The sequence below is a fragment of the Pelophylax lessonae genome (genome assembly GCF_965119305.1).
Source record: "Pelophylax lessonae genome assembly, chromosome: 3".
NCBI classification, from domain to species: Eukaryota; Metazoa; Chordata; class Amphibia; order Anura; family Ranidae; genus Pelophylax; species Pelophylax lessonae.
This window is the reverse complement of record NC_138770.1, coordinates 188,470,102-188,497,067: the sequence shown is the minus strand read 5'-3', so window position 1 is coordinate 188,497,067 and position 26,966 is coordinate 188,470,102. Positions and strand designations below refer to the sequence as shown.

General features: G+C 45.3%; 1 protein-coding gene across 3 annotated transcripts in view; it reads right to left on the bottom strand.

The window, feature by feature from the left end:
* PIK3CB (phosphatidylinositol-4,5-bisphosphate 3-kinase catalytic subunit beta) overlaps window positions 1–26,966 on the bottom strand; it is a 278,272-nt gene that overhangs the window by 82,906 nt on the left and 168,400 nt on the right. For all 3 annotated transcript variants that reach the window (XM_082249418.1, XM_082249419.1, XM_082249417.1), the window contains exons 7-11: window positions 24,984–25,067; window positions 20,464–20,712; window positions 11,177–11,273; window positions 10,969–11,099; window positions 1,669–1,722 (exon numbers count right to left, since the gene is read on the bottom strand). In XM_082249418.1, the coding sequence (XP_082105544.1) occupies window positions 1,669–1,722; window positions 10,969–11,099; window positions 11,177–11,273; window positions 20,464–20,712; window positions 24,984–25,067 (615 nt within the window). The remainder of the gene's footprint in view (window positions 1–1,668; window positions 1,723–10,968; window positions 11,100–11,176; window positions 11,274–20,463; window positions 20,713–24,983; window positions 25,068–26,966) is intronic.

Sequence of the window (26,966 nt, the reverse complement as noted above, 5' to 3'; positions counted from 1 at the left end):
TGCCTTTCCACCCATAGTTGATGGTTTGCTTCAGTTGCACTATCAGGGATGGAATGCTCTAGAAAAGCTCTTTTCATGCTGAGCTAATCAAAATGACCAAAGCTGATCACAGCTGTAAGTCAAATGGCTTTGTGTATCACCGAGAAGGTGATTAGCTACACCTGATTAAGTTTACAAGTCATTTTTAGGAGGGGTGATCCTTTTTCCAACTCAGTGATTCGGTTTTTGATTTTTTTTCTAACATGTTGAAGTTATAGCTTTCACTTGGACGTTATAAGTTGAATTGAGTAACTACAGCTAGATGAAACAAAAACTGTGTCTTTATTTCAGGCTGCAAAGTAACAAAAAGGTGATTATTTTAAAGGGGGTGTGGGTGATTATTTTCTTTTCTATACCCACTGTAACAGTTATGTGTATTCTTACTTGAATCTTGGTGTGCTTTGTGTATATCTTCTAGATCTGTGCAGTAATACAGTGTAAAATGTTGTCTCTGTGCAAGGAGCTATCCATAATAAAGACAGGTCTTTGCTGCTTTCTTCCCTTGTGAAGGTTACTTATCTTGTATCCATCCTTTTTGTAGTTTTCTTCAGGCAGCTTATAGTTGATAGGCCCTCCCACAGTTCTACTCTCTGCACAGGTTAAGAGCAGCCCATTGAAGAGGTCACTGCTACTTTTACAAGGTGATATCTGGGTTTGCAAAGGCTTTTGATGCACACAAAATTGATATCATTTGAGGCTACTGAGGAATAGATTTGAAAAAATTGCGACAGCCACCATTTTATTCCCCGGGGCCTTCAGAAAATATATAATGTTTGGGGTTCTAAGTAACAAACATTAAAATGTTTCATACAACCGTGCCATCATTCCTTTCATTTTTCTAAAAAGAAACCAGCATGATTGGATCAGGCACTTTTGATTATGGCATGCAAATCATGTGTCGCAGCTGGCATACTAAATTATGTGAAAATCTTACAACCTGACAGTCGACAAGAATTTTGTTTTGGTTTTCAACCTGTCTATGGCCGGCTTTCTTTCTTTCCTTCTTCTCCTACACCTCAATTTACACAGCAGTCATGGTTACAGGTAGTACATATGGCACTTCCAGAAAAAAACAGTATGTTACGTGTCTATTGTACCTAGAAAATACAAATATAGTGGTTCAAAACACTAAGCCACTGTTCACACTGAGGGACTTGTCATGCGATTTTGCAGGTCAAATCCTATTGCCGGCAATGGCACTTGTAAAATCGGTGCATTTTGTACTTTGCGGTGCCGCACCAATTTGAAAAAGTAATATATGCACTACTTTTGGGGCTTTCAGGTGCGACTTAAATAGATATCTGTGCATGAAGCCGCACAGATGTCTTCAAAGTCGCACTGAGATCCGGCTTTGAAATAGTGCATTTTCAGATGAATTCGCACAGTTTCAAAGCTGCAGTCAATGTAAACCGAGGCTTAATAAAAGGAAACCCCTTAAAAGATCCTACCCTAGTGCAGAAAGTGATTAACTACCAGATTTGAGCATGCATGCATACACCCAGATCTGTAAGATTTGGATGCTGGACACCTAAGAATCTACATTTTTACCCTTTCTCCATCATACAAGCCATTGGGGTTCTAGGTTGCTTTTATAGGTTTGTACAGAAAACAAAATGTCCTGAAACTTACCGCCATACTCAGACTGTCACTTTGTCTTGCAATCTCTGCAGCTTTTTCAAGTATCTGCTCAAAAAATATATCAGATTAGATGTTGTACCTGTACACATTCACATCTATATGAGTGACAGAAGTACATTAACTCCGGATGATACCTAAATAAAATCAATAGAACCAAGCAATATCAGTTTTAAAAAATGTATATATCAGTGTTTTGTATGGGTGAGTGTAGTGTTCCTGTAAATATTTTTTCTCTGTCCACTCACTCAAGCATGTCATGAAGCATGTCTCGAATGCTGCAGTGTTTGGAAAAAATCTAATGCAGTAGGTGAGGCAGATATTCCCATAAAAGATACAAAGTAATATATGCAAAACAGAATAGGAAAAAAATGTCCTTGTGGGTTGGACAAAAAAAAAAAACAGTCAGCTCTGGTCGGAGCCACTGTACTAACTATGCAAAGTTCAGCGTTCTCATAGTGTCCCCCCACGCGCCAGAACACTCCGATCAGCGCTCTCTGCCATTGGCCGAGAGAGATGATCGGGAGTCAGTTGGTTGCTGGTTTTCCAGCATGCACATCCGACAGACCAATATACACACGAGCCTCTTAAGCCACGTGTACCTGCCTTAAGAGTCACTCCAACAGCCTAAAGTGGTTCCTATTCCCATTGTCTTCCCTGCTTTCAATCAAATTCTGTGACAGGGGAGTGGGTCCAAGCAGCGCTGCCTGTGTGTATAGACACAGGCAACGTGGCTCAGAATCAAGCCTGCATAAATGCCCTCATAGAAAGGAGCTTTTTAAGGGGACACTCTCTGAAGAGGAAGAGCCAAGAGCATTGCTGGGGACCCCAGAAGAATAGGATTGGAGCTGCTCTGTGCAAAACCAGTACACAATGCAGGTAAGACTTAGGCTGCATTCAGAATCGCAGCGATTCCGCCCGCGATCTGGAAATCATTGCAAATCGCGGGACGCCTGTGCGTTGCCCATGATTTGCAATAGCACCCCAAATGCTGAGCGATGTTGCAGAGATTTCCGCCTGCCGAATCGCGGTAACATCGCGCAAAAAAAATCGCGGGACGCATTACACTCCAAAGAAGCTCTTGTAGGCAGGCGGAAATCACGGCAACATCGCTCAGCATTTGGGGTGCTATTGCAAATCACGGGCAACGCACAGGCGTCCCGCGATTTGCAATGATTTCCGGATCACGGGTGGAATCGCGGCGATTCTGCCCGCGATCCATACGCTGACATGTGAATGCAGCCTTAGAGTTTCACCAGTACTAAGCATTTGAACGTGTACTTGTACTCCTGCAAATGGTCAGATACCTGAAACCCATACCTTTGCGGTGCGATTATCGGCAAGTACTTGAGCACAAGTATTGGTACTCGTACTCGCCGATAAAAAAATGATATCGGTGTAACTCTAGTTGACGGAAATCGGACGAAATATCCTCCGATTTTTCTCTCTTTTGCTCAGCGTTCATTACCGTTTTTAGTTGACGGTGCATAAATGTTCATGAAATTTCTTGTCCGATTTTTTTTTTTTTTTTGGGACATTTGTTCCTAGACTTGCGGGTAGTCAGCAACTTCAGATCATGTGCGGTCTTTCCTATCCGATTTTTCGCGGACGTACTGCATACACATTAAACTAAAATTGGTCATCTGGTGTTTGTCCCTCCGTTTTTTTACGTTGAAAATGTCGGCATCGGCTGCTGAAAGTTGTGTACACACTACCCGAAAATCGTACGATTATACCTCGGACGGGAATTTGACAGATTTTCTACTAGTGTGTACCCCACTTAATAATGGCATGTTTATTATTTTACTCTTTTAACATATATAATATTACATAGTTAGTCTGGCTGAAAAAAGCTACAAGTCTATCTAGTTCAACAAATAGAGGGGGAAAAAAAAATGTTTATATATATATATTAAATCGATAGATAATAAATCAGACTTACCTCAAGGTAAAATCCTCATGTTCCTAAGGGCCCTTTCACACTAGTGCGTTTTTTTACCTTACTAAAAAAATGCAAGAAAATCATATGGGACTCTTCACACCACTGCACGGCAGGTGCAGTGCGCTTTGAGAAGTCCTGCTTGCAGCATCTTTGGTGCGGTTTTCAAAACTACACCAAAAAACACAGGTCCCTAATAAAATAAATAGAAAACTCAGCAAAAATGCATCAAACACCTGTGTTGCATTTTTGATGTACTTTTTAAGTCACATGTCCAAGTTTCACCGGTGCCTGCTGGGTTATAGGCATTAAGGAAACGCACTCAAAATGCACTGAAAATTAGTCAAAAATGCATATGTGCTTTTGATTTAATGCCTATATTGGCCAAATTTCTCTTATACCAAATGGGAGGGAGAACTATCTGTGTGACAGCAGCAGGTGAATCACGGCCTGTGGTCCCTGAAGTTTGTGCAGAGGAAGGATCACCCTTGTCAGAAAAAGAATCAGACCTAGGTAAATGAATTCCCTGGACAGGGATAGGGGGACCTTAGGTACTTCAAACATCACCTGAACCTTCGCATGAATTAAATCTGCACAAGGAGACTCAGGACCTACAAGACCCGAAGAGGACAAGCTTTGTCCCCCTTTCTGGGTATCCCCAAAAGAAAGATTTTGCGGATCTCCTTGATGCTCACCAAAGAGGTCGGAAAACCAGCGAAGATGTCCCCCTACCCCAAATTAATGAGGGCAGACTTTTACGCTGAAGGAGTCTTGTCTGCTAGTCCGGGGAAGCTAGGCTTACCAGACCAGCTTGGAACCTCCCTGGGAAGATTTAAAAGATATATTTCCCTTATTCTCCACACAAAATAATTTTCTATGGGTTGAGAAGGAGGGCCCGCATTTGCAGTGAGGCTCCCTCACTTTCCTTGACTGTGGCAGAAAGGTACCCCCCCCCCCCCCCCCCATGATACCCTTTATGTTGTCATCCAGGGTAGCCCCAAAGAAGCGATCGCTTTGCAAGGGCAGACCAATGATAGCTTTCTTAGTCTTGGACTGCGGACCCATTCTTAAGCCACAGCATATGCCTAATCACCACCGCTGAAACAGCACAGGAGCTGTTTCCGAAGCTGCGTCACAAATAAACTGCAGCCCATGAACCAACTGGTCTGCTAAATCAACATAAGCAGCGGGGACCTGGCTGCAAAGACTGGCTGCAATGCCAAACCAGCAATAGTAAACACGCTGCATGCCACAGCCTCCGCTTTCTTGTCATCTGGGTCATAAAAGGATGGGGATTCTTCTACTGGGATCATGGATGCTTTATTCAACCTGGAAACAGGAGGATCCGCCATAGGTGGACTAGTCCACTTTTTTAAAAGGGACTCCTCAAAAGGGTAACGTACAGCAAAATGTTTAGGGACCACAAAGGGTAATTTTAGTTGTTCCCACTCCTTACAGGATAACCTGTCAAAATAGGGCACATATGGAAACACCTTTGGAATACGATGCGACTTATGTGTATCAATCGACACAGCCATGTCCGTGGCTACATCAGCCGCATCCTCCATGTCTAAAGTCTCATGCACTGCAGTAATAAGTGCGTCTACCAGCGTCTTTTCATTCACTGCTGCGACCAATGGCGGAATCATCCTATCGGATGAATCAGGGGGTGTGTGATATTAAGTTCTCCTGGACGGGCCGCGTCCACGGCTGCATCCGGCTAGGAATCAAATGAGAGACTGAGCAGGGGACGCTTCCTCATGGGCCTTTGCCCACACGCCACATCCACCTGGGACAATAAGGACTGCAGGACCGCAGTCAGTGCAACCATGGGAAGCTGCGGTTTCCGAGGGACCTACGACCTCCATGAGTGGGGGAGATGTGACCCTGAGGCTCCATAAGGAAAGGAAGACCTTGCAGTACAAACATGGTCTTTTGGCACAACTAAAAGGATCGCCTCAAGGCTCAGGGTACTTATCAGTAGAGAGAGAGAGAGAGAGAGATAACAGGGACCCCCAAAGGCTCACCCTACCAATCGGAGAAGCACTGAGAATTCGAACCCAGCATCATCATGGACACTATCCCTGTTCACATGTCTCAGGCACAGGAAGAGAAAACTGAGGAGGAAGAGGAAGAGGAAGAGTAGGAGCTTTGGCATCCCCACGAGGCTTCAGTTGTCTCTAGTATCTCCCAGACTAAGGGAAAATAGCCCCCCGTTAGATCATCCGGCTACACAAACATGACCACCAACCGGAGACCAGCCAGACTAAGAAAAAATGGCCTGAACTAAGGGAACAAACATTAAGGAAACAAACACTGAAGCATGCTGCCAGGTTCTTTCCTGTACCCTCTGCAATGCTGCACCCTCTGCAAGGGACCCCCTCCTAGGTAGGACACATGTTTAGGTGAGACTCTGCTGTGCATCTGCACCAGTCTCTGCACTGGGATCCCCCTGCACTATACCCACACTGCAAACAGCAGGGCATGCACCTAGGGGTCTCCTACACTGAGACTGAGACCCCTCCAGACTACTAGGGCGGGACACACACTATCCCAGGACCCTTACAGAGTGGGGATAGCGGGGGAGACCCCAGGGGTCTCTGCTGCATTCTCTGCCCTGGGACCCCAACCAGACTCTAGGTTCAGATAGGGGGGGATGGGAGTGGGGGGAAGCCCAGCTAAGTGAGGGATTTAAGGATGGGAGCCTGCAGGCAGGTCTGACCATCCCTGGAGGTTACCCACATCCACTCCAAAGAAAACCACCAAAAAGGGGAGAGGGAGGACTGTACTTACCCTTCCATGTTGCAGGTAATGCTCCAGACAAAATTCCTTGCCACAGAAGATGGGGATCTGTTGGCCAAGGGACCCAAGCCCGGTCGTATGCGATGGCTCGAGACATTTAACTCGCAGTGTCAGCCTCTGCCTGTGAGGCTATGTCGCAGCCGACCTAGTGCGTAGCTGCAGTCTGCACACGCTCGCTGGCCGGGCTGGGGGCGGAGGGGGGAACCACTGGATATGGATTATCCAGCCCATCGCCTAGCCCAGCGGATGATTGTAGATCTCCCGAGAAGTAAAACAAAAAAGATGTAAGGAAGGAGAGAAAAATTTCTAGGTCCTTACTCCTGACTATACAGATTACGTGACCAGCTGGCTCTCGCCTCTCCCCATCTGACAGCTGCAAGGGGGAGGGCCGAGATTCCCCTGCTGACGTCACTTGGGAGGAGAGGAGGGGAGAGCGAGCGCCGGCCGGTCATGTGATCGCCGAGCAGTACACTGAAATCAGGCAGGGGGGAGGAGGAGACAGAGAGAAGAGCTACGGATGATGGAGGCACCTACATTGACCATGGTGTCAGGACTCAGCAGCCATGATACACCATAGTCAGTGTACAGAGGGGAGAGCAGAAACTGGCAGGATCGGCCAGGATTTTTGGGTGTTACAAGATGCCAAATTAAACTGCACAAGCACTATGCTGTAGAACATGCTTTAATGTAGTGATCAACCGATATTGTTTTTTTGTTGCCGATACCGATATTTTGGCCAAAGCATATCGGTATCGGCCGATATTTTTTGTACATTTAAAAGAAAATATTTTTTAATTTTTTTTGACATGTACTTTTGTGGAGGGATCTGGGGGTCTAAAAGACCCCAAATCCCTCCTCTGCACTTAAAAGCATTCAAAACGCCAAGTTCGGCTGTTTTGAATGCTGTCATTTTTTTTAATCTGGCGCCAGACAGTACCCGGAAGTGATGTCACGAATGACATCACTTCCGGGTTTTTGCATGGAGACCCGATCAGAGCCGAATGCAGCTTTGATTGGGTCTTCGGCGGCCGTGCAGGCTGGTTGCCTGAGTCTCCCGGTGGGACAGGAGACCCAGGCAAGCCGCGGAAGGTGGTAGGAGGGGGGGGGGGAAACGTCCCCTCCCGCTCCTTGTAATGACAGCGGAGCGGCTTCTCAGCCACATCGGTTGTCATTACAAGACAGCCGACCATCGGCTATGGATCCCAGTACCGGGGTGATGCCTCTAGCTGTGCAGGCATCACTCGGGTACATGCACTTTCCCGAAATATCGGCAATATCAGTAACCTCCAGGGCTGATTCCGATATATCGGGAAAAGTACATATCGGCCCTCGATATATTGGCTTTGCCGATAATCGGTCGAGACCTACTTTAAGTAAACAGGATCACATTTTTTTTTTATAGGGTAACAAACGCTTTAAAGTTTGTGTATGTCTCAGGACATTCTCAACCACTTTGTTTAACAGGGCAATGCCTGCGTCTTTAGTAATATTGACCATAGTAACCAAGTATATAAAGAAATGTATACAAGAAATGGGCAATTTGGGACTTTATATGAGAACTGGCAAGCACTGCACAGTGTCTCCATCCCTGTCAATTGAAAAACAAGATGGGATAAATGAGGGTGTGTGAAAAACAGCCGATCCCTAGTTTTAAATACTTACCCACCAGTCTGCTAACAAACCAAACGAAACCTGTCTAACAAATAAGTTAAAAGCAGGAGTTTAGTTAACACATATTTGCAAATGCATGCGGAAGCTGCAAGGCCAGTGACAAGGCATCCTGCTTTCTTGCAGAACCTAACACTAAATAACACTGCTCAACCTGAGTGTATAAGTGTCTTCACAAAGGGAAGTACATGCTTGCTAATAGGTGGATTGGAAACAGATGGGATTGGAGACCGCCCAATCCTCCCCCACCTGCTCCAATCCACGACTGGCAAAGAATAAAAGAAACATTAAAGAAATGTATATGAAGAACTTTAGGGCAAATCCACCATATATGTAAAGTCGTGCCCGCCTGACCACAACCCCTGAAGCGATGAGCCTGGGTACATCTTCCAGAGGCGATCTGGTACCAAGAACCGCCTGGCATAAACTTTATATCCTATAGAGTAGAGTCCGTTATTTAACCACCAAATAAATCGATCAGGTTGCATACCAGGTGGGAAAAAGGGGGCTACAGGTGTATGGGAAGAGCACATGGGCCATCTTCTACAGCTCATATCCCACAAATTTATAGAATAGGAGAGCGAAGGGCATAAATAGCTTTGTGGTGTCTCAGGGAGAGCAATAGTATAAGATTAATTGTAAGTGGGGCACTTGCTGGTTTTCTATCTGTAGTATGTGTTCTACAGATAGGTCCCAACACTTGACATTCCACCAAACTCAGGATGCAGGACACTGCTACTGCTGCCAAGCTCCTGGTCCTCCCCTGAAATATATATATGCCATTAGCATGGCGTTTTCTAACTGCACCTGCACAGATAGAAGAAATCCCTGCCCCGTAAGCCCCCCGCGGAGGTCCAACAGCCCCTTTTTTACTTGCTGCCATGGCCACCTGCTGAGGATGCAAAAGCCTGGTTACAGTGGTCCTTTCTTCAACAATAGGGTAATGTTCCCTTACTTAAGATTTGGCTGTGACTTCCGGCCTAGAGAGCAGCTGAAGCCTGGGAGCTAAATATACCCCTGGCCCACGCTGCTGCAATGTGTCCATGACCACCACACACATAGCGGCAGCTACGCATACTGCAGCCAAGTAGTCCTCGTAAATAAACCCTAAAGGGGCAAAAAAAAACCAAGGAGGGGTTCCCAAAGAGGAAATGAGACAGTTAAAAAAAAATAAATAAAAAGCACCTTACACTCTCTAATGTCCCAATGCAGTTGTCGCAGTCATGCAGACGTGGCTAGGGTCTCCTCCCCAGTCACCCTAAGGGGTTGTTACACCAGAAAAAAAAACCTAGATGGTCATGGTAGTAAGCATAACTCCTACACTGTTCCTTCCCAGAAGGGAGAAGCACTACACACCAGAGGACAATGGGTAGAGCAAAAGGGGAGAAAATGGAGGAAGACCCTGAACTTACCACGCTTTTGTCCAAGCCAAGATCGTAAGGGTCCGCCGAGAAGGGGAGTAGGACACATCCACCAAGAGCAGGGTACTGCTCGCCTGAGGGGTACACTGACAGGAGAGCCAGAGGCCAAACAGTCATGTGTGTCTTTGGGAGAGAAAAACCCACAGGCTGCCCTTGCCAGGATAGTCAATGATGTACCTGCATGGAGCTAGTACCTGCATGTGCTCTATGGCTGGAAACTGAAAAATATAAGGAAGTCAAATATCTAGCTTTTCTTCCAGCCTAATGTAAAACCAAAAGGAACTAGGGATTCCAGGAGAAAATTCTTATCACCTAGATGCTAGGCTAATAACAAAGCTTTTCCACAGTGTATGGGGTTTTGAACACCAGCAGGGCTTACCCAATGCGGTCTTTTAATTATACCTTCTGCACATGGCACTATACCCAGTAGGTAATGACCTAAAGCAGAGCTGTCTCCTTTGAAGAATGGCAGAGAAAATAAGAATTTTGTGCTTATAGGGACTCCTCTAAAGAGCACCTTTTACTTTTGCTTATTATGGGTAATATACATGTCTAATTTAAGTTTAACTGTACTTTGTGGCAAAAGACAAAGCAAGCACCAAGCAGATTTGGTTTTCCCTGCCAGAAATACCATTGATACCTGCTTGCTTGTAAGTTACCCATTGTTATGTGTGTATGCAACGTGTACAACCTCCAGTGCCACTGATCCAGTGAAAGCACTATACTAGGTCCGCTGTTGTGCACGTTTCTCTAATGCTGGTTTATACAGCATGACAGCAGCTTTAGGTAGTCCTGCACCATGCTGTTACAATTCCCAGAAGGATGACAATAGGGAATGTAAACATTGTATGTAAAAAAAAACACATTTCGGGGGAAGCTTACTTGTTTTTTTCCCTAAAAATGTACAATTAACCCTTACGTGGAACATGTCAGTAAAGGAACATGAAAGCTGCCTTCTTGTTTTTGAAAGTGCAAGCTACAGCGCTGTGATACTCCTTTTTTATTTCACAACACAGCGATTTGCAATCCTGAAACAAAATGTCCAGGTTGCAAGTTTCAACTTCTCTGGCTGCATATTTGTTTCACTTTAGTGACTAGCACAGCAAGAATGTGGATGATAGTCCTGGAGCTTGAACCTTCAAAAACAAGTCAGCTACTAAATGTCTCTCCTGATTAAATGCCCATTAATATCAATACACATTTCACTAATAATATTAAAAATAATTTTATAGAAAAGTGTTAAAAACATAAATGTGGCAGGATGGATGATGCTAGAATTTATTTGCTGTAATAATCTCAATATAAATGCAGCATATTGATCTCGAATCAATAAAAAGGTGTAAATACTGAACAGTCCTCCAAAAAAAAAAAAAGAAGCAAAGTTTGCACTAAACCAGGTGAGTTCTGCACTGCAGATGACACTTAACACCATAAAAGGAAAAGAGAACTACTGGATATACTTACTTTATCAAAAAGAGGGTAATAAATACAGACTTTAGGATACTCCGTGAACTTTATGTGCAGAGCAGTAGCATTCTCAATAAAAGGATTGGTCCGGACAGTTCCCATTGGATTCAGCATTTCTTCAAGTTCATCTAAAAGGGTATTGAGAAATGAAAGTTAATTTATGCAAACAAGGCGTTAAATATACATATCTGCCAATTTTTCTTACCAGGAAATGAAGACCAGCTGTGCAGGACATGTTCACCCGTCTTCAGCTGTCCTTTGTAATCAAACACCATAGTGTTCACCCAAGCCACAGGGGAGTGCTGTGAAGGGCATGCCATTAGTTAGCAGGGATAAAAATATCTGTGTAGCTTTAGATATTAAGGATACAATTAAAAAAATATTAGTAGGATTAATTTACTTTCCTGTAGGGGACAGTCTACCCAAAAGTGGTAATTTAGTTTAGGCGTTTCTGTAAAATAATATTTCCCATTGCTGAGGGAGTCTAAGGGGTTTATTTACAAAACATACATGCCATCTTAAGGCTCGTACACACTAAAAGAAATTTGGGCAAACATTTTCGTCCAAAGAATTTTTGTACGATTTTCGTATAGTGTACACACGACTTTCGACAGCGGATTCTGACTTTTCGTACGAAAATTTCCAAAGGGACAAACTCCAAAGTTTTTCTCGCATGGGAACAGAACGAACGATTTTCGCTTAATGTGTACCGCTTTCGTACGATTTTCGTACAAGAAAAATCAGAAAAGGAAGACTGTGCATGATCAGAAACAAACAATAAAAAATAAGCCTTTGTCGTACAAGAATTTTCTTACAAATTTTCGTTCATCAGTTCCGATTTGCTATGAAACAACAAGGAAAAGCGGACAAACAATCGCCTGATTTTCTTATAGTGTGTACCCCACTTCTGCCTCCACTATGCCTAATGCAGAGTTAGATCAATATACCAGTGAGCGTGCCACTGGGAAGAACATGCCAGCAGCACAATCGCTATGAAGCACACAACAGGGAGGTGACACACTTGCCTACTTGCATGTAGAGCTCCCTCACTTGTATTCTGCAGCATTTTCAGCAGCAAGTAAACAATGCCTCACTGAGCCAACAGGCAAGGAAAAGACAAAAAAAAAACAGGCAGTGTTTTTTTATTTAAAAGGGTTTTCCATTTAAAGCATTTTAAATCTTCCACTACCTTTAGTTATGTGCCAATAATGGAAAGGGTTTACTTGTGTAGAATTAAACCTACGCCCACTGATAGAAAGGCTTCTCTCTGTAAGGTCCCTATGGGTTTCCAGCATAAGCCTCTAAAAATATCGATAGCTACTAGTCCCTGGGTTTTTGTTGCGGACTTGTTGTGTCCAGGGGGTCACTGCTGTGTCAAAAGAACTTTTAACTCACACAATTGACACAAACACTTCCTTGTATTAATTTGTAATCTCACTGTTGAATATGGATTAAAATATTTGCTAATATAGCAAACATATCGCAATGTCATAAAGGGTTATTAAAACTGAACACCAGGCAGTTAAAAAAAAAAATAATGAGGTTTATGCATTTATTAAGTAAGTGTAACCTCTAGTGAAATAACCTAAAATTGATTTAGTAGCAGGGTCTTACAATCCTCAGTACAGGAGAGCTCAGATTAGGGAAACCGGGCAGTTTAAAAAAAAATATATAATAATTTATATATATATATATATATATATATATATATATATATATATATATATATATATAAAAACAAGTTTAATACCTGGATTTGACTTGCAATACCCTGTACAGCAGAGTTAGGTCGAAGTAACAGGGAAACAGCAGAGTTATGCTGTAGTGCTAATGTGCTAACACAGAACATGTGGACAGGAGGAAAGAGCAGAATGATATAGATGAGCTAATCAGTCTGATGTTTCTCCTTCAGTGCCCAATCGCAGGCAGGGGGCAGGAACAAGACCCTAGCTGGATTACTTAAATGCAGCAGAGAAAAGTCAGAACACCAGGTTGGATGTACTGTCTGGTGTACACATTTTAGGAATGAATGGGCTATAACGGAATTTTTGTAAAATCTTACCTGTAAAATTCCTTTCTCTGAGTCCTCCGACAGTCGCCGCCCACTTCATATTCATCACCAATGGGTTATGTCCTTTATTCCGTAGGAGTAGCTAGGCAATAGAATATGTTAGTACAAAGACTTTTAACATATCCCACCCCCAGGGGGTGGTCCCCTCAGTACATAACCCTCCACTTCCTGTATCCAACTCAGTTTCAGTGGAATAGCAGTAGAGAGTACATCAAAACCCCAAAAGAGGGGCGGGGGCGGCGACTGTCGGAGGACTCAGAGAAAGGAATTTTACAGGTAAGATTTTACAAAAATTCCGTTTTCTCTTACGTCCTCCGACAGTCGCCGCCCACTTCATATTCATCACCAATGGGGATGTCCCAAAGCAGTGTAAATATGAGGGGTGGGAAGAACTCAGCCGCGCCCAAGGCAACGCCGTCTCCCCATCAGAGAAAGGAACCTTACCAAAGGAAGGAAACCAGTTGGGCATAAGAACAAAACACTCGCTCAACAGGAGCAAGAAAACCCAGGGAAAAAACAAAAATCCCAAAAAGCCAAAGAACCCGTAACAAGGGCTCTAGGAAACTGCCGCACTAAGAACCTTGCGGCCAAAGGAAGCATCAGCCGATGCCTGAACATCTACTCTGTAGAATATCGTGAAAGTGTGTACAGTCGACAAGTCGCCGCCTCACACACCTGGGCCACAGAGGCCCCATGACGACAGGCCCAAGACGTACTCAGAGATCTGGTAGAATGCGCCTTCACAGGTACAGGGGGAACTTTCCCCCTCAAAGCATAGGCCTGATCAATGGTCCGTCAGATCCATATGGCGATTGTAGAAGCCGACGCCGCCATGCCCTTCCGAGGACCTCCCGGAAGGACAAACAAGGCATCCGACTTGCGAGAAGACTCAGTCGATTTGAGATAGACTCTAATCGCCCGGACAACATCCAAGGAGTGAAGCAACACCTCCGTCGGAAGCTTTGGCTTCGCGCAAAGCGAAGGTTTGACAATGTCCACATTGAGATGAAAGTCCGAAACCCTTTTTGGAAGAAAAGAAGGGTTAGGTCGCAAGACCACCTTGTCCAAATGCACAACCAGACACGGAGACTTGCAGGACAAGGCTGCCAGCCCCGACACTCGACGAGTCGAGGTGATAGCCACCAAAAAGGCGACCTTCTTGGATAACAAAGACAGCGAGATCTCCCTGAACCTTTCAAAAGGAGCACGCTGCAATACTGATAGAACTAGATTCAAGTCCCAAGGGGGAAGAGGGTCCCTCCTAGGAGGGATCAGATGACGTACCCCCCGCACAAAAGTGCCAACCAAAGAATCAGATACCACAGGCCGTTGAAAAAGAACGGCCAAAGCAGACACCTGACCCTTGATCGTGGCCAGCGCCAGACGCTGGTCAACACCCGTCTGAAGGAAGGGCAACACCCTAGACACCGAATAAGTGTCAGGAGAGAAACCCCTGGATTCGCACCAGGCAAAATACGCCTTCCAAGTACGGTAATAAACCTTCCCCGAGGAAGACTTCCTCGCATTTATTAAGGTGTGAATGAACTCAGGGGAAAGACCCCTGTTCTGCAGGACCTCGGATTTAACAGCCAGGCCGTCAAGACCAGCAACTGTAAAGCAGGATGGAAGATCGGTCCTTGCGACAGAAGATCTTCTCGAAGAGGCAGACGCCACGGGGCGTCGATTGCCAGATATACGAGGTCTGCGTACCAGGACCGGCGAGGCCAGTCCGGTGCCACAAGAATCACCGTGGTCGGTTCCGCGAAGGAACCTGGACAGCAATTGAATCGGTGGGAACGCATACATCAGTTGGTGCTGATGCCACGGGGCAACCAACGCGTCCGACGCGTCTGCCCGAGGATCGCGCGTCCTTGCCATGAACCGTGGTACTTTGTCGTTCAGACGAGACGCGAACAGGTCTACCTCCGGAAGACCCCACCTCGCGCACAACATCTGGAAGACAGCCGGGTGAAGGGACCATTCCCCCTGGTCCAGGGTCTGGCGGCTCAGATAATCCGCCTGCCAAACTTCCTCCCCCGGAATGTGAACTGCCGATATTGCCGGGACATGCGTCTCGGCCCAAGACAGAATCGCGGCCACGTCTCGCGCCGCCCGGGCACTCCTGGTGCCCCCTTGGTGAATAATGTAAGCCACCGCCGTGGCATTGTCCGTCTGCACCCGAACCGGGTAGCCGTGAAGATTGTCCGTCCAACGACGAAGACAGAGGAGTATCGCTCGCAGTTCCAGAACGTTGATCGGAAGGGAGGATTCCTCCGTCGACCAAACACCCTGGGCGGACAGAACGCCCAGAACACCACCCCAGCCCGACAGGCTGGCGTCCGTGGTGATCACTGTCCACGAAAGGGGACGAAAAGACTCGCCCCCCGATACAGAGGGGGATTGAAGCCACCACAGAAGAGCCCTCCTGGTCCGAGAACTCAATGACATCTGGAGATCCAGAGACTGCGGACGCCCATCCCACTTGGACAATATCTCCGCTTGGAGATCCCGTGTGTGAAACTGGGCGAAGGGAATCGCCTCGAAAGCCGAGACCATCAATCCCAGACACCGCATGCACGTCCTAATGGACGAAGATGGAACGTCCCTGAGGGACCTGACTGCCTCCTGAAGAGCTGCGAGTTTTTCTTCCGGCAGGAAGACCTTCGCCTGGACAGAGTCCAGAATCATACCCAGGTAAGAAAACCGAACCGATGGGCACAATGTCGACTTTGGAAAATTGATCGTCCAACCAAACTCCTGCAGAGTCTGCAACGTGACGGACAGATCCTTCTCCAGACTCTGGCTGGTCGCAGACCGAACCAGAATATCGTCCAGATACCCCAGAACCGAAATGCCCTGGGCCCTCAACAAAGCCAGAACCGGTGCCAGCACTTTGGTGAACACCCTCGGAGCCGAGGCGAGACCAAAAGGCAACGCCACAAATTGGCAATGATCTTCCGCTATGGCGAATCGAAGGTACCTCTGGTGACCCTCGAAAATCGGGATGTGAAGATACGCATCCTTCAAGTCGATGGAAGCCATGAACTCCCCCGGAACCAGGGCAGCCACCACCGACCGCAGGGATGCCATGCAGAACTTGCGCACCCGCACAAAGCGGTTCAGCGCCTTCAAGTCCAGAATCGGACGCACCTAGCCCTCCTTCCTGGGCACGGTGAGCAGATTGGAATAGAACCCTCAAAATCTGTCCCGATGAGGCACCGGGACCACCACTCCCTGAGCCCTCAGGTCCTGCACCGCTAGATGCAGGTCCCGCAAACGCTCCGGGGATAAGAGAAGACTTGAGGGAAAAAATCTGCTCTCCGGCCGAGAGAGAAACTCGATCTAGCAGCCAGATCGAACGATTTCCTGTGAATTGGGTGAGGGCGCCCCTTCAGGCCGCACTGTTGTGGGCCGCAGAACCGGATTGGCCGGACTTCTGCTTACCTGCCCCCGGCTTCTTGCGGGAGCCTTGACCCTTGGACGGCTTGCCCCAAAGTGTGACCGAAAAGGCACGAAAAGGACCCCTGAGGGGGCCGAAAGAAAGCATTCTTTTTTCCAGGAGCCGTCTCAGTCTTGTGGGATTGAGGTAAGAGCGTGCTCTTACCCCCCGTGACCCCTTTAATTAGGGCATCCAGGGATTCGCCAAAAAGGCGAGATCCATCAAAAGGCAGATTGGCCAAGGTCTTACGTGAAGATTGATCCACAGACCAACACTTCAACCAAACCAGGCGGCGAGATAACACCGCCACACTGTGTACACGTGCAGCCAACGGAACCATATCCAGGTCCGCATCACACAAATACATGACACCCTGGTGGATTTGATCCACCATATCCAAAGTCGCCTGGGGGGCAGAATCAGCCACCAGGACACGCCTAAGCACCTGCGTCCAGCTCGCGACCGCCTGGGCCGCCATAAGTGAAGCAATTAAAGCTTTTAACATAGAACCCATAATAGAATAGGTACGACGGGCAAGGGACTCCATCCTCTTGTCCGTGGCATCCCGGAACACCGGGGTGTCTTCAGCAGGAATCGCAGTGGACATGTGCAAAACTGCTAACGCATGGTCCACCGGAGGTGAGACACACCAACGCCCATCAGTAGCGGGCGTAAAAGGATAGCGCAGCTTAAACCTACTTGGTACAGCAAAAGGATTGCGTATATTACGCCATCGTTCTTTCACAGCGCGCTGAAAATCATCAGTGCATGGAAACATCTGCGATGATTTGCGCCTTTTCTGCGTCCCATAAGCCGCCAAGGCAGCTGGAGGACATGTGTCCTCCTCCAAACGCAGAGTTTGCTTGATAGAAGCAACCAATTCATCCATGAGTGCAAGCTCTTCAGACGAGCCAGGGGGAGAATTATCAACCCCCTCTACCTCAGCCTCCATTTCTGACCCTATAAGGTCCAGGGAGGAACGAGACCCCGATAAGGAGATCTCTGCCACAGCAGCCCCAGTACCATCACCCTCTGAAACAGAGGAAATTGAAAACTCTGGGCCTTTTAGAGGATTGAGCAACCACCAGCATTTGCACCTGAGTCGCAAGGCTAGCCACAATCGCAGCCAAATCCCCCCCCGGGGGGGGGAAACCGCAGTCCCCTGGCTTCCCACTAATTTGGCAGGAAACTAGTATTCCTGAGAATCCATGCCCTTGTAGCAGCAAAAATAAAAGGGTGACCGCTCCTTTAAGAGAGCGCTGCGATCGTAGCCCACTCACACTAGGCATCCCACACAAGGGACCCCCACAGGGACAAGTATACCAAGGCAGGATACAGGGAATAAAAAGAAATGAACCTGGAGAGATCGGTGCTGCTGCTGCTGCCTGTGGTGCTCCTGAAGGAAAGGAAATGCTGATATGCAGGGCGCTCTATGAAAGCCTATGGAGGCTACAAGAAAATGGCCGCCATGCACGTGTACCATGCGGCCGGAGCGAGCACAGCCAAAATGGCGCCGAAAACGCCGCTCCCTCACCTCATGAAGGTGAAATGAAAATACACCATAAGTCATGAATAACATGGTGGACCGCCGCAGCGGCGCTGTAATGTGCCCCAAGCATGATAGCATCAAGCCCCACAGCACACAGCCGTTCACACAGTCAGACTGACACAGAGTGCAGCACAGCCCCCCCTCCATGCAGCCCACAGCATGCAGTGTGAGAGATAGGGAAACATCAATAGTGTGAACACAGGGCAAGGTAACACAGTCCCAGACTGACACCCCCCAGACAGACAGGTCCCCACATAGATACACTTACCTCTTACATGGCGTGGGGGACCCGCACAGGCGAACAAGCCGCTGTACATGAGACAGGGAGAGTCGCATCCAGGACGCAGCAGAAGGTGGGTTGAGAAACCGCACAGCGTCCAGTGAGGTAGCCACCTCACCCTAGCATCCCTGCACGGAACAGGGATGGGTCGTTCAGAAAACTCAGGAGCGGTACCTGACTGAACGCTCGATGGCGGGCAGAGAAGCCACTGACCCACAGCCTGCTACCAGGGGGGTCAGCCCGAGACGCAGCCCGCATGATCCTCTTCTTCCGAAGAACTAACTAACGCTGGTAAAATAACAGCTAACAAGAAAGAGAGAAAAAACTGAAATAAAATCCAAAGAAAGGAAAGAGAGCTGAGACAAGGTGCCCCAGCACAGAAACTTCCAGCTACTACTGACAGCTAGACAAATGAAACTGAGTTGGATACAGGAAGTGGAGGGTTATGTACTGAGGGGACCACCCCCTGGGGGTGGGATATGTTAAAAGTCTTTGTACTAACATATTCTATTGCCTAGCTACTCCTACGGAATAAAGGACATAACCCATTGGTGATGAATATGAAGTGGGCGGCGACTGTCGGAGGACGTAAGAGAAAATACTATTTGGCAGTTAAAACACTTGTATACATATCTATGCATTTTGCAATTTCTCTGAAATTCAGCTTTATCATTATAAACCTATCTGATGCACTTTAGATTCCAACCTTTACATGATGCAGTCATGTGATTAAAAGCTGGTAGACAATACAAATACTTACTTTGGAGTCCCGCTGGTATCTGTCACATGCATTTACTGTGATAACTGGGACTTGTTTTCTGCCATACCCAAGCTACCCAGTCATTGGAATATATGTTTGTATAATCTCTGTTTGCTTTTATCAGGCTGTGTACAACCTGCCTAATTTTTCAGTGTATCCTTTGCTTATTTTTTTTTGTCCAGTGAGAAATATAACCTAAATTAATTTAATGCACAGTAGGAAATCCAATCGCAAACAACTGTGTAGTCTTTTTACAGTAGCCATGAAAAGAGATTGGCCTAGGCTAGCCACAGATAAAGCGGTTGACCCTGCAAGGACAAGGTGAATGATCAAATATTTTTCCTATGACATTTTTTTCACAAAAAAAATGTATCCTTGTATAGTCCAGGCATCCCCCTTTTCTCGTGAAGGGAAACAGAAAAATGGTTTCCAAAACGGAATGGCGGCTAATGTTCTCTATGCATCTCTGTTGGAGTCCACAGACTTGACCATATCTGTCCGATCTAGCTGAAATCGACCAGACAGGAGCTTTGTAAGGGAATAAAGGTGTGTTATCAAGGCTGGTAAAGGATAAGTTCACCTTTTTAGGAAAAAAAAATAATAAATGCTCAATTTTTTGCAGGTAAAACAATTTGCATTTACTATTTTTTTGGAGCCTGAAAAGCATTGCATCAGTGATCAGCAGATCGCTGATGCCATGCAGGTCTCCCGCAGGCTGTCAGTGTAAGCTTTCTGCTAATACATCATACAGGCAGGCAGTTTCACAGCAACAGGAAGAATAAATAAACTACCACGGCACCGTGGTAGTTCATTGGGAACTACAAGCCGACAGCCACAAAAGTGGTCGGTAGTTTTAGTTCATAAATTTACAGAACACTGAATGAATGACATGACTGGGTGGGCAGAGCCCTGCACCGCCATATTTTCTTTAGATTGTGGCAATGAGCGGAGCAGAGGGGGGTTTGGGGGGGCCATTACATTTGTAACACGTTACAGCCTGAATATGGGTGCAAAATGTTACAAAAGGCGAGCCTATCTTTTAAAACAGGAAATTGCATTGCTACAGCTATTGTAAATATACCAGTAAATATGAATTTCTATTAAAACAAGTTTTGCACAAATGGTACAGCAATTTCTGCGGTATATTAATAATTACAATTTTTAGAAATGGGCTGTTTACAAGGCACAATTGTAAGTTGCTCATTGTGTAGGTCTACAGTACATGAAAGCCTGGCCAGAAATGTGTTCAGCAATGGACAATCTACACAGAATGTGTAAAGATGGCATAGAAGAAATCACAGTTTGGGAAACTTTGTAGTAGAACAAAACCAGAACACACATACAGTAGAAGGGATAATAAAGTTAAACATAAGTGTAAAAACATGTCAAGTACCATTTTCCCAGCTTTCTTAATGGTCTGGTACTTTGGATTGGATGCTTTGTTCCCTTTCTTGTTCTTGGTCTTGTCTAACACATTGTAGATAGACAGACAGAGACGAGCCATCCGTGGCAGGTCACATACATTGATCTCAAATTCAAATGTCTCGCTCCATAGATGGTCATTTTTGCCTGGCAGTTCAGAACTCATAATGGGTTTACACAGCAATTCAGTGCCATGGAACAGGCCAGCCCGTACCACAACCTACAGACACACAAGAGAATATGACAAATGTTACATATATTTAGGTTGTGATGCAAAATAAAATTCTACACAATGTAATTTTAGGAAAAGAGTATTAACTAAAAATGCTAATTCATGTGAAAAAAATGGACATATGCAGAATGTAATTTGACTAGGAAACAGGCTGTAAAGAAGCTCTTAAAAACATTTTAAAGATTTATTTTATGTGTAATTCTAACTTTGGTATAGTGCCTCTTGAACCCTCATTATCACCAGGTTCATTAACACTGTATTCTAGTTAGCGCCCCTGTTCATAGTTACATAGTTAGTGAGGCTGAAAAAAGACACAAGTCCATCCAGTTCAACCTATGTGTGTGTGTTTGCTTTTAACCGTACATTGTATACCCCTGTATGTTGTGGTCTTTAAGGTGTCCATCCAATAGTTTTTTGAAACTATCAATGCTCCCCGCTGATACGACTGCTTGCGGAAGAGAATTCCACATCCTTACTACTCTTACAGTGAAGAACCCCTTACGCACTTTAAGGTTAAACCGCCTTTCCTCTAGTTTTAGTGAGTGGCCACGTGTCTTATTGTATTCCCTTACTCTAAATAGTTTGTTCCTTATGCTAGGGTCGCCAGTACAGTATTTGTACATTGATATCATATCCCCCCTCAAGCGTCTCTTCTCCAGAGAGAATAGGTTCAGTGCATGTAGTCTTTCCTCATAGCCGATGTCCTCCATTCCCCTAATTATTTTTGTTGCCCTTCTCTGGACTTTCTCCAGTTCCAGCACATCCTTCCTGAGGACCGGTGCCCAGAACTGGACAGCATACTCCAGATGTGGCCGGACCAGAGTCTTGTAGAGTGGAAGAATAATCTCTTTATTTCTGGAGTGAATCCCCTTTTTTATACAACCCAGTATTCTGTTGGCTTTGCTTGCAGCGGCTTGGCATTGCATGCCACTTCCAAGCCTGTTGTCTACCAGTACCCCCAGGTCCCTTTCCATCCTAGACTCACCCAGAGGTTCCCCCCCTAGTGAGTAGCTTGCTTTCTGGTTTCTGGCCCCCAAGTGCATTACTTTACATTTTTCTACATTAAATCTCATCTGCCATGTAGTTGCCCACCCCGTTATTTTGTTCAGGTCTGCTTGCAAGATTTCCACATCCTGCATAGAAGATATTGGCATGCCTAATTTAGTATCATCTGCAAATACTGAGATTGTACTAGATATCCCCTCCTCTAGATCATTTATGAATAAATTAAACAGGATTGGTCCCAGGACAGAACCCTGGGGGACCCCACTTTCCACACCCGCCCAATCCGAGTACTCCCCATTAATCACCACCCTCTGTACTCTCCCCTGGAGCCAGTTCTCTATCCAGGTACTCACCTTATGGTCCATACCTACCTTCCTTAGTTTGTACAGTAAGCGTTTGTGGGGAACGGTGTCAAAGGCCTTTGCAAAGTCCAGATACACCACATCCACAGGCTTACCTTTATCTAAGTGGCAGCTCACTTCATCGTAGAAGGTTAATAGATTGGTTTGGCATGAACGATTTTTCATGAATCCATGCTGATTACTACTTATAATACCGTTTTCATTACTAAAGTCTTGTATGTGGTCCCTTATCATCCCCTCCAAAATTTTGCAGACTACAGATGTTAGGCTGACCGGCCTATAGTTACCCGGGATATATCTCGGCCCCTTTTTAAATATTGGTACCACGTTGGCTTTTTTCCAATCAGCTGGCACCATACCCGTCTGTAAACTATCCTTAAAGATCAAGAATAATGGTCTGGCAATCACCTGACTGAGCTCATTTAGAACCCTTGGGTGCAAGCCATCCGGTCTCGGGGATTTATTTATGTTAAGTTTCTCTAGTTTAGCTCTAAGTCTATCCTCTGTTAGCCATGGCGGCACTTCCTGAGGTGTATTATTTAGTTCGGCCTTACAAGCGGGGTTCGTGTAGCCCCCCGATTCCTTTGTGAAGACTGAAGAAAAGAAATTATTTAACACTTCCGCCTTTTCTCTGTCCTCAGTGGCCATTTTTCCTTTATCATCTTTTATGGGGCCAATGTGTTCTGGCCTCGCTTTCTTACTGTTTATATACTTAAAGAATTTCTTGGGGTTCTTTTTACTCTCCTCCGCTATATGTCTCTCGTGTTCTATTTTAGCCGCCCTGATTTCATCTTTACAGATGTGCTGCCTTAGCCCTACTGAGAATACTAATGCTGCTACAATATCTTATCAGGAGAAGCAGGGGGAAATTGAGAAGCACCAAACAATTAGAGCATCCAATGCTCATGTGTAATTACCCAGAAACTTAACTTAGAGGAACTTCAAATCTCATAATAAATTAAAAAGCTTAGCATGCATGAACTTTGCCAGCAATTGTAACACTAAAGCCTTTATACTAACAAACTTGTTTGGGAGGGCAAAAACTTAATTATAATGTTTTCAAATTAGTGGTGATCTTTTTCCCAGAAACATGTTTTATTGCCTTCACCCAGAAGTACAAGAATCAGGTCCAGAATTCGGTTTTACTTGACAAAGTACTATATATTATTTAATCTCAGATAAAGGCTCAATTACGTTTAGTAGAGCAAGACTACAGACAGGGAACCAAATAAAATATGTCAACTCACCTATGTGGAGTAAGAACTTTTAAATCTGTTTTAATAATCTTGAGATTCACTCACGTGTCACATCATAGCTCAGTCCCTGTCCTCTAGACCAGGGTTCTCCAAATTTTGATAAAAAATGGCCAATGTATTGTTCTTCAGACCTTAGGGGGCCGGACTGGAGCCAGCGGGTGTGGAAAGTTTCCTGGCATCAGTGCGAGTAAACATCGCCACATTTGGTATTAGAGGGATGAATAGTGCCCCATCATTGGTATTATTGGGAGAAATAGTGACCCATTTTTGGGGTCAGTAGGCAGAATGGGGTCTCGTAACAGTGGGAAGAATAGTGCCCCAAGGGCTGGATAAAGGCAAGCAATGGGCCGTTCTAGGACATGCTGCTGCTGCCCGTGACTGGATAGCAACTAGGACTACGACATGCAAGGAGTAGGGGCTGTGCTATGGAATGGACTCTTTCTGAAGTAGTCAAATTTTGCTGGCAAGTTCAGATCCATATTGCAAGTCAATAAAAAATAGTTTACGGTAAGGAAAAAAACAAACGTATGCATCAAAAAAAGAAAAAAAGTAATTTTTCTGTGTTTTTACCTACATTTTTAGTTATTAGGGTCTCTAAGTTCAAGCATAGCACCAACTACATAAAGTACATGCAAGATACTCATAGTAGTTTTAATCCTTGCAATGCATTGATTGAACCCCCCAATCAGATCCTCAATGAACAAGAGATATTTCAGAGGTTCACAGTGTGAAAACACAAACACCTAATAAACTGTAGTATACAGAGATGGTATATACGTGCAGTCATAGTCACCTTCTGTCAAGACAGGAAGGCTGGCTATACACCAGTCATTTTCTTTTGTACGTTAAACGAAAAAAATTACTCAATTCCCTGATCCACACACAATGAGAATGGGAGAATCTCTCCATTGAGCTTTTATATTTTGATAGCTGGGGTACTTCTAGCGGCAACTATAGCTGACTTTACACAAGTTGATCTATTAGCCAAATTTCAATTCAGGTATGGCTGGCCTAAGGCCTCATGCACACTGGACATTATCAAAACGTCAGTAGAAAGCTGTAGCTGTAGAAGGAGCTTTTCAGTTTTTTTGCAGTAGCATTTTCAGCGCTTTATTAGCTTTTTTCAGCTGTAGAGTTTTTTTTTTTCTTCTTTTAGTAAAACTATAATCCCACAAAAGCTTATGGCTCAAAAACATTGATAAATGCAGAATAGCTACGTTTATCAGCGCATTTCAGCATTTTTAAGCTTTTACCAGAGTTGGAGCATTTTTACGGCTGAAAATTGCCTCTTAAAACCCACTAGTTCTGGGGTTTTTTTCCAAACGCCCCTGCCAAAAATTGCTGAGAACAGCCTATGTGTGCATGGACACATAGGATAACATGCTGGGAAGATTACTGACTGCAGAAAAAAATGTCTGACGCCAAAAACAGCAGCTGTAAAAACATCCAGTGTGTAAGAGACCTAATTGCTTGTTCTCCATACGCAAAGTTAATTGCATGAAAGCCCAAAAACCACCCAAAAAATTGTGAGGTTTCTATGGAGGAGTTTAACTATTCATTTCATATTTAGCTGACCCTTAAAGGATTTAAAGAAGTAAATTGCAACTTTCCCATAAAGAAGAAAAAAAAATCTTACTGTGTCCTCAGTGTTAAGTTTGCTCCCCTTTATCAGTGTGAGCTTGTAAGGTTCAACCAAATCCCAGACATTATGAGACATAATCTACAAGAAAAATAGACATATTAGAAATGGGTTTATTTTCAGAAAAAGAAAATTTAATTCATAAGCAAACCAATGTACTAGACACAGATGTCCTAAGATTCCTGAAATTGCAAGAAAAAGGCAGAATAGAATAGCAGGTAAACACAGTCACTGTACAATTCTACAATAATCATTCAACATCCAATCAGACTGTAATTAAAGTGGTGGTAAACCTTTTTTTTCTGCACTAAAATAAAAAACATACATGCATATACTTATGTAGCATCCTCCTAGGTGGGTGCTAGTGAGAAAGTATAGTTTTGAGCTCAGTCTTCTAACCAGAAGGGCTGCAGGTAAATCTATATTGCTCTCTGCATACCAGAGAGCAGGATCTGTTTGCGAGGTCTGCTCATTGTGCTCAGGATGCAACTCGCTCTGTCTGGAGAATGTTTCACACTGGTCCAATAGGGAGGCATGTTGGACAGTGCGAGGAAACCTGACAAATGGGTGCACAGGCTTTTGATACAGCTCTGGGGATTTGGCAGAGAAAAAGTGCCTCGGTGCATGCTGGGATACTGTATAAAATCCAGGAGCACATGTGCTCGAGGTCTTTCGTCTGGATAGCGGAGTACCGGAGGGAGGGGGGCGACTGCCTCCTCCTTTGTAGAGGTGCCATGCAGCCTCAGGGGGTCGTCCTGAGGGCCTGGAGAGTAGCAGTGAGGAACTGAACCCAGAGGAGCTCACTGAGAGGGGAGACACTGGAGAATCTGTCTATGCAGTACAGGGAGTACAGAATCTCTTGTCAAGGGGCCTTATCTGAGGGGGGGCCCCCCCGCTCCTAGGATAGTCAGTGGACGGGTGTCAGTTGAAGGGGGATGCTAGTGAGAGTGTCCTGAAGAGAAGTTATCATCCACTAAATCATCTTGCTAGAAAGTAAAGAGCAAGAGACTTAACCCTTTCTATCAGGAGCAAGGAAGGTATCCATGAACTATCTCAAGATAACCGTGTGCTGATAATCAGGGGAGCACGTCGAGTCATTATTCAGCAGGCCCTGTGGGACAGTGCTACACTTACCTGCTCTGTGCTGTGTACAGTGCAGCCCTGAGCCTCTTCTTCTGGAGTCCCCTGCTGGTGCTACAGGCTTCTCTTCATCAGGTGCCCCTACGGAAAGCCACTTTCTATGGTTCCCCCCCCCCCCAATGGGCTCGCTCCTGAGTTACGCTGCTGCGTCCATTGACAAACAGCGGGACTGTGTCACAGGATTTGGTTGACAGCAGCAGGAGCCAATGGCTCCTGCTGCTATCAATCTGTCCAATGATGCTTGTGAACATTGCTGGATCAAATCGGGCTCAGGTAAGAAAAAGGGGGTGTCTGGGGGGGGGGTGCTGGAGCAAAGACTTTTTTTAATCTTAATGTATATAGAATGCATTAAGGTAAAAAACCGTAAGGCTTTACAACCACTTTACCTATAGGGGCACTTACCAGTAGCTAAAACGACTAAAATGCTGAGATAATGTGAATATAAGGCTGACCATACAACTTACCTTTAGATTTACCAAAACCATTTAATATGAGGTCAAACCTAAACACTCTCAATTTGTATGCAGTCAGGCAGGCCCTTGTACTACATAGTTGAAGGTAAAGGAAATTGAAGAAAAATGTATAATGTATGGCCAGCTTTTGATCTATAGCAATAGTCTTCAATTACATGTTCTTGCTAGTATACCGTATTCCGCAGAGCCATTTGCCAGTGCGCCTTTGACCATGCTATATGCCAGCACATCAAAAGTTATGTCAGTGCTACACAGTGCACATCAGCCTTAAGAGAATAAATCGGGACAGAGAAATTTTGTGAACTTTTTCCTTTTATGTTTAGCCTCATTCATATCACAATAGTGACAAACTGGAAGTGCAGTACCT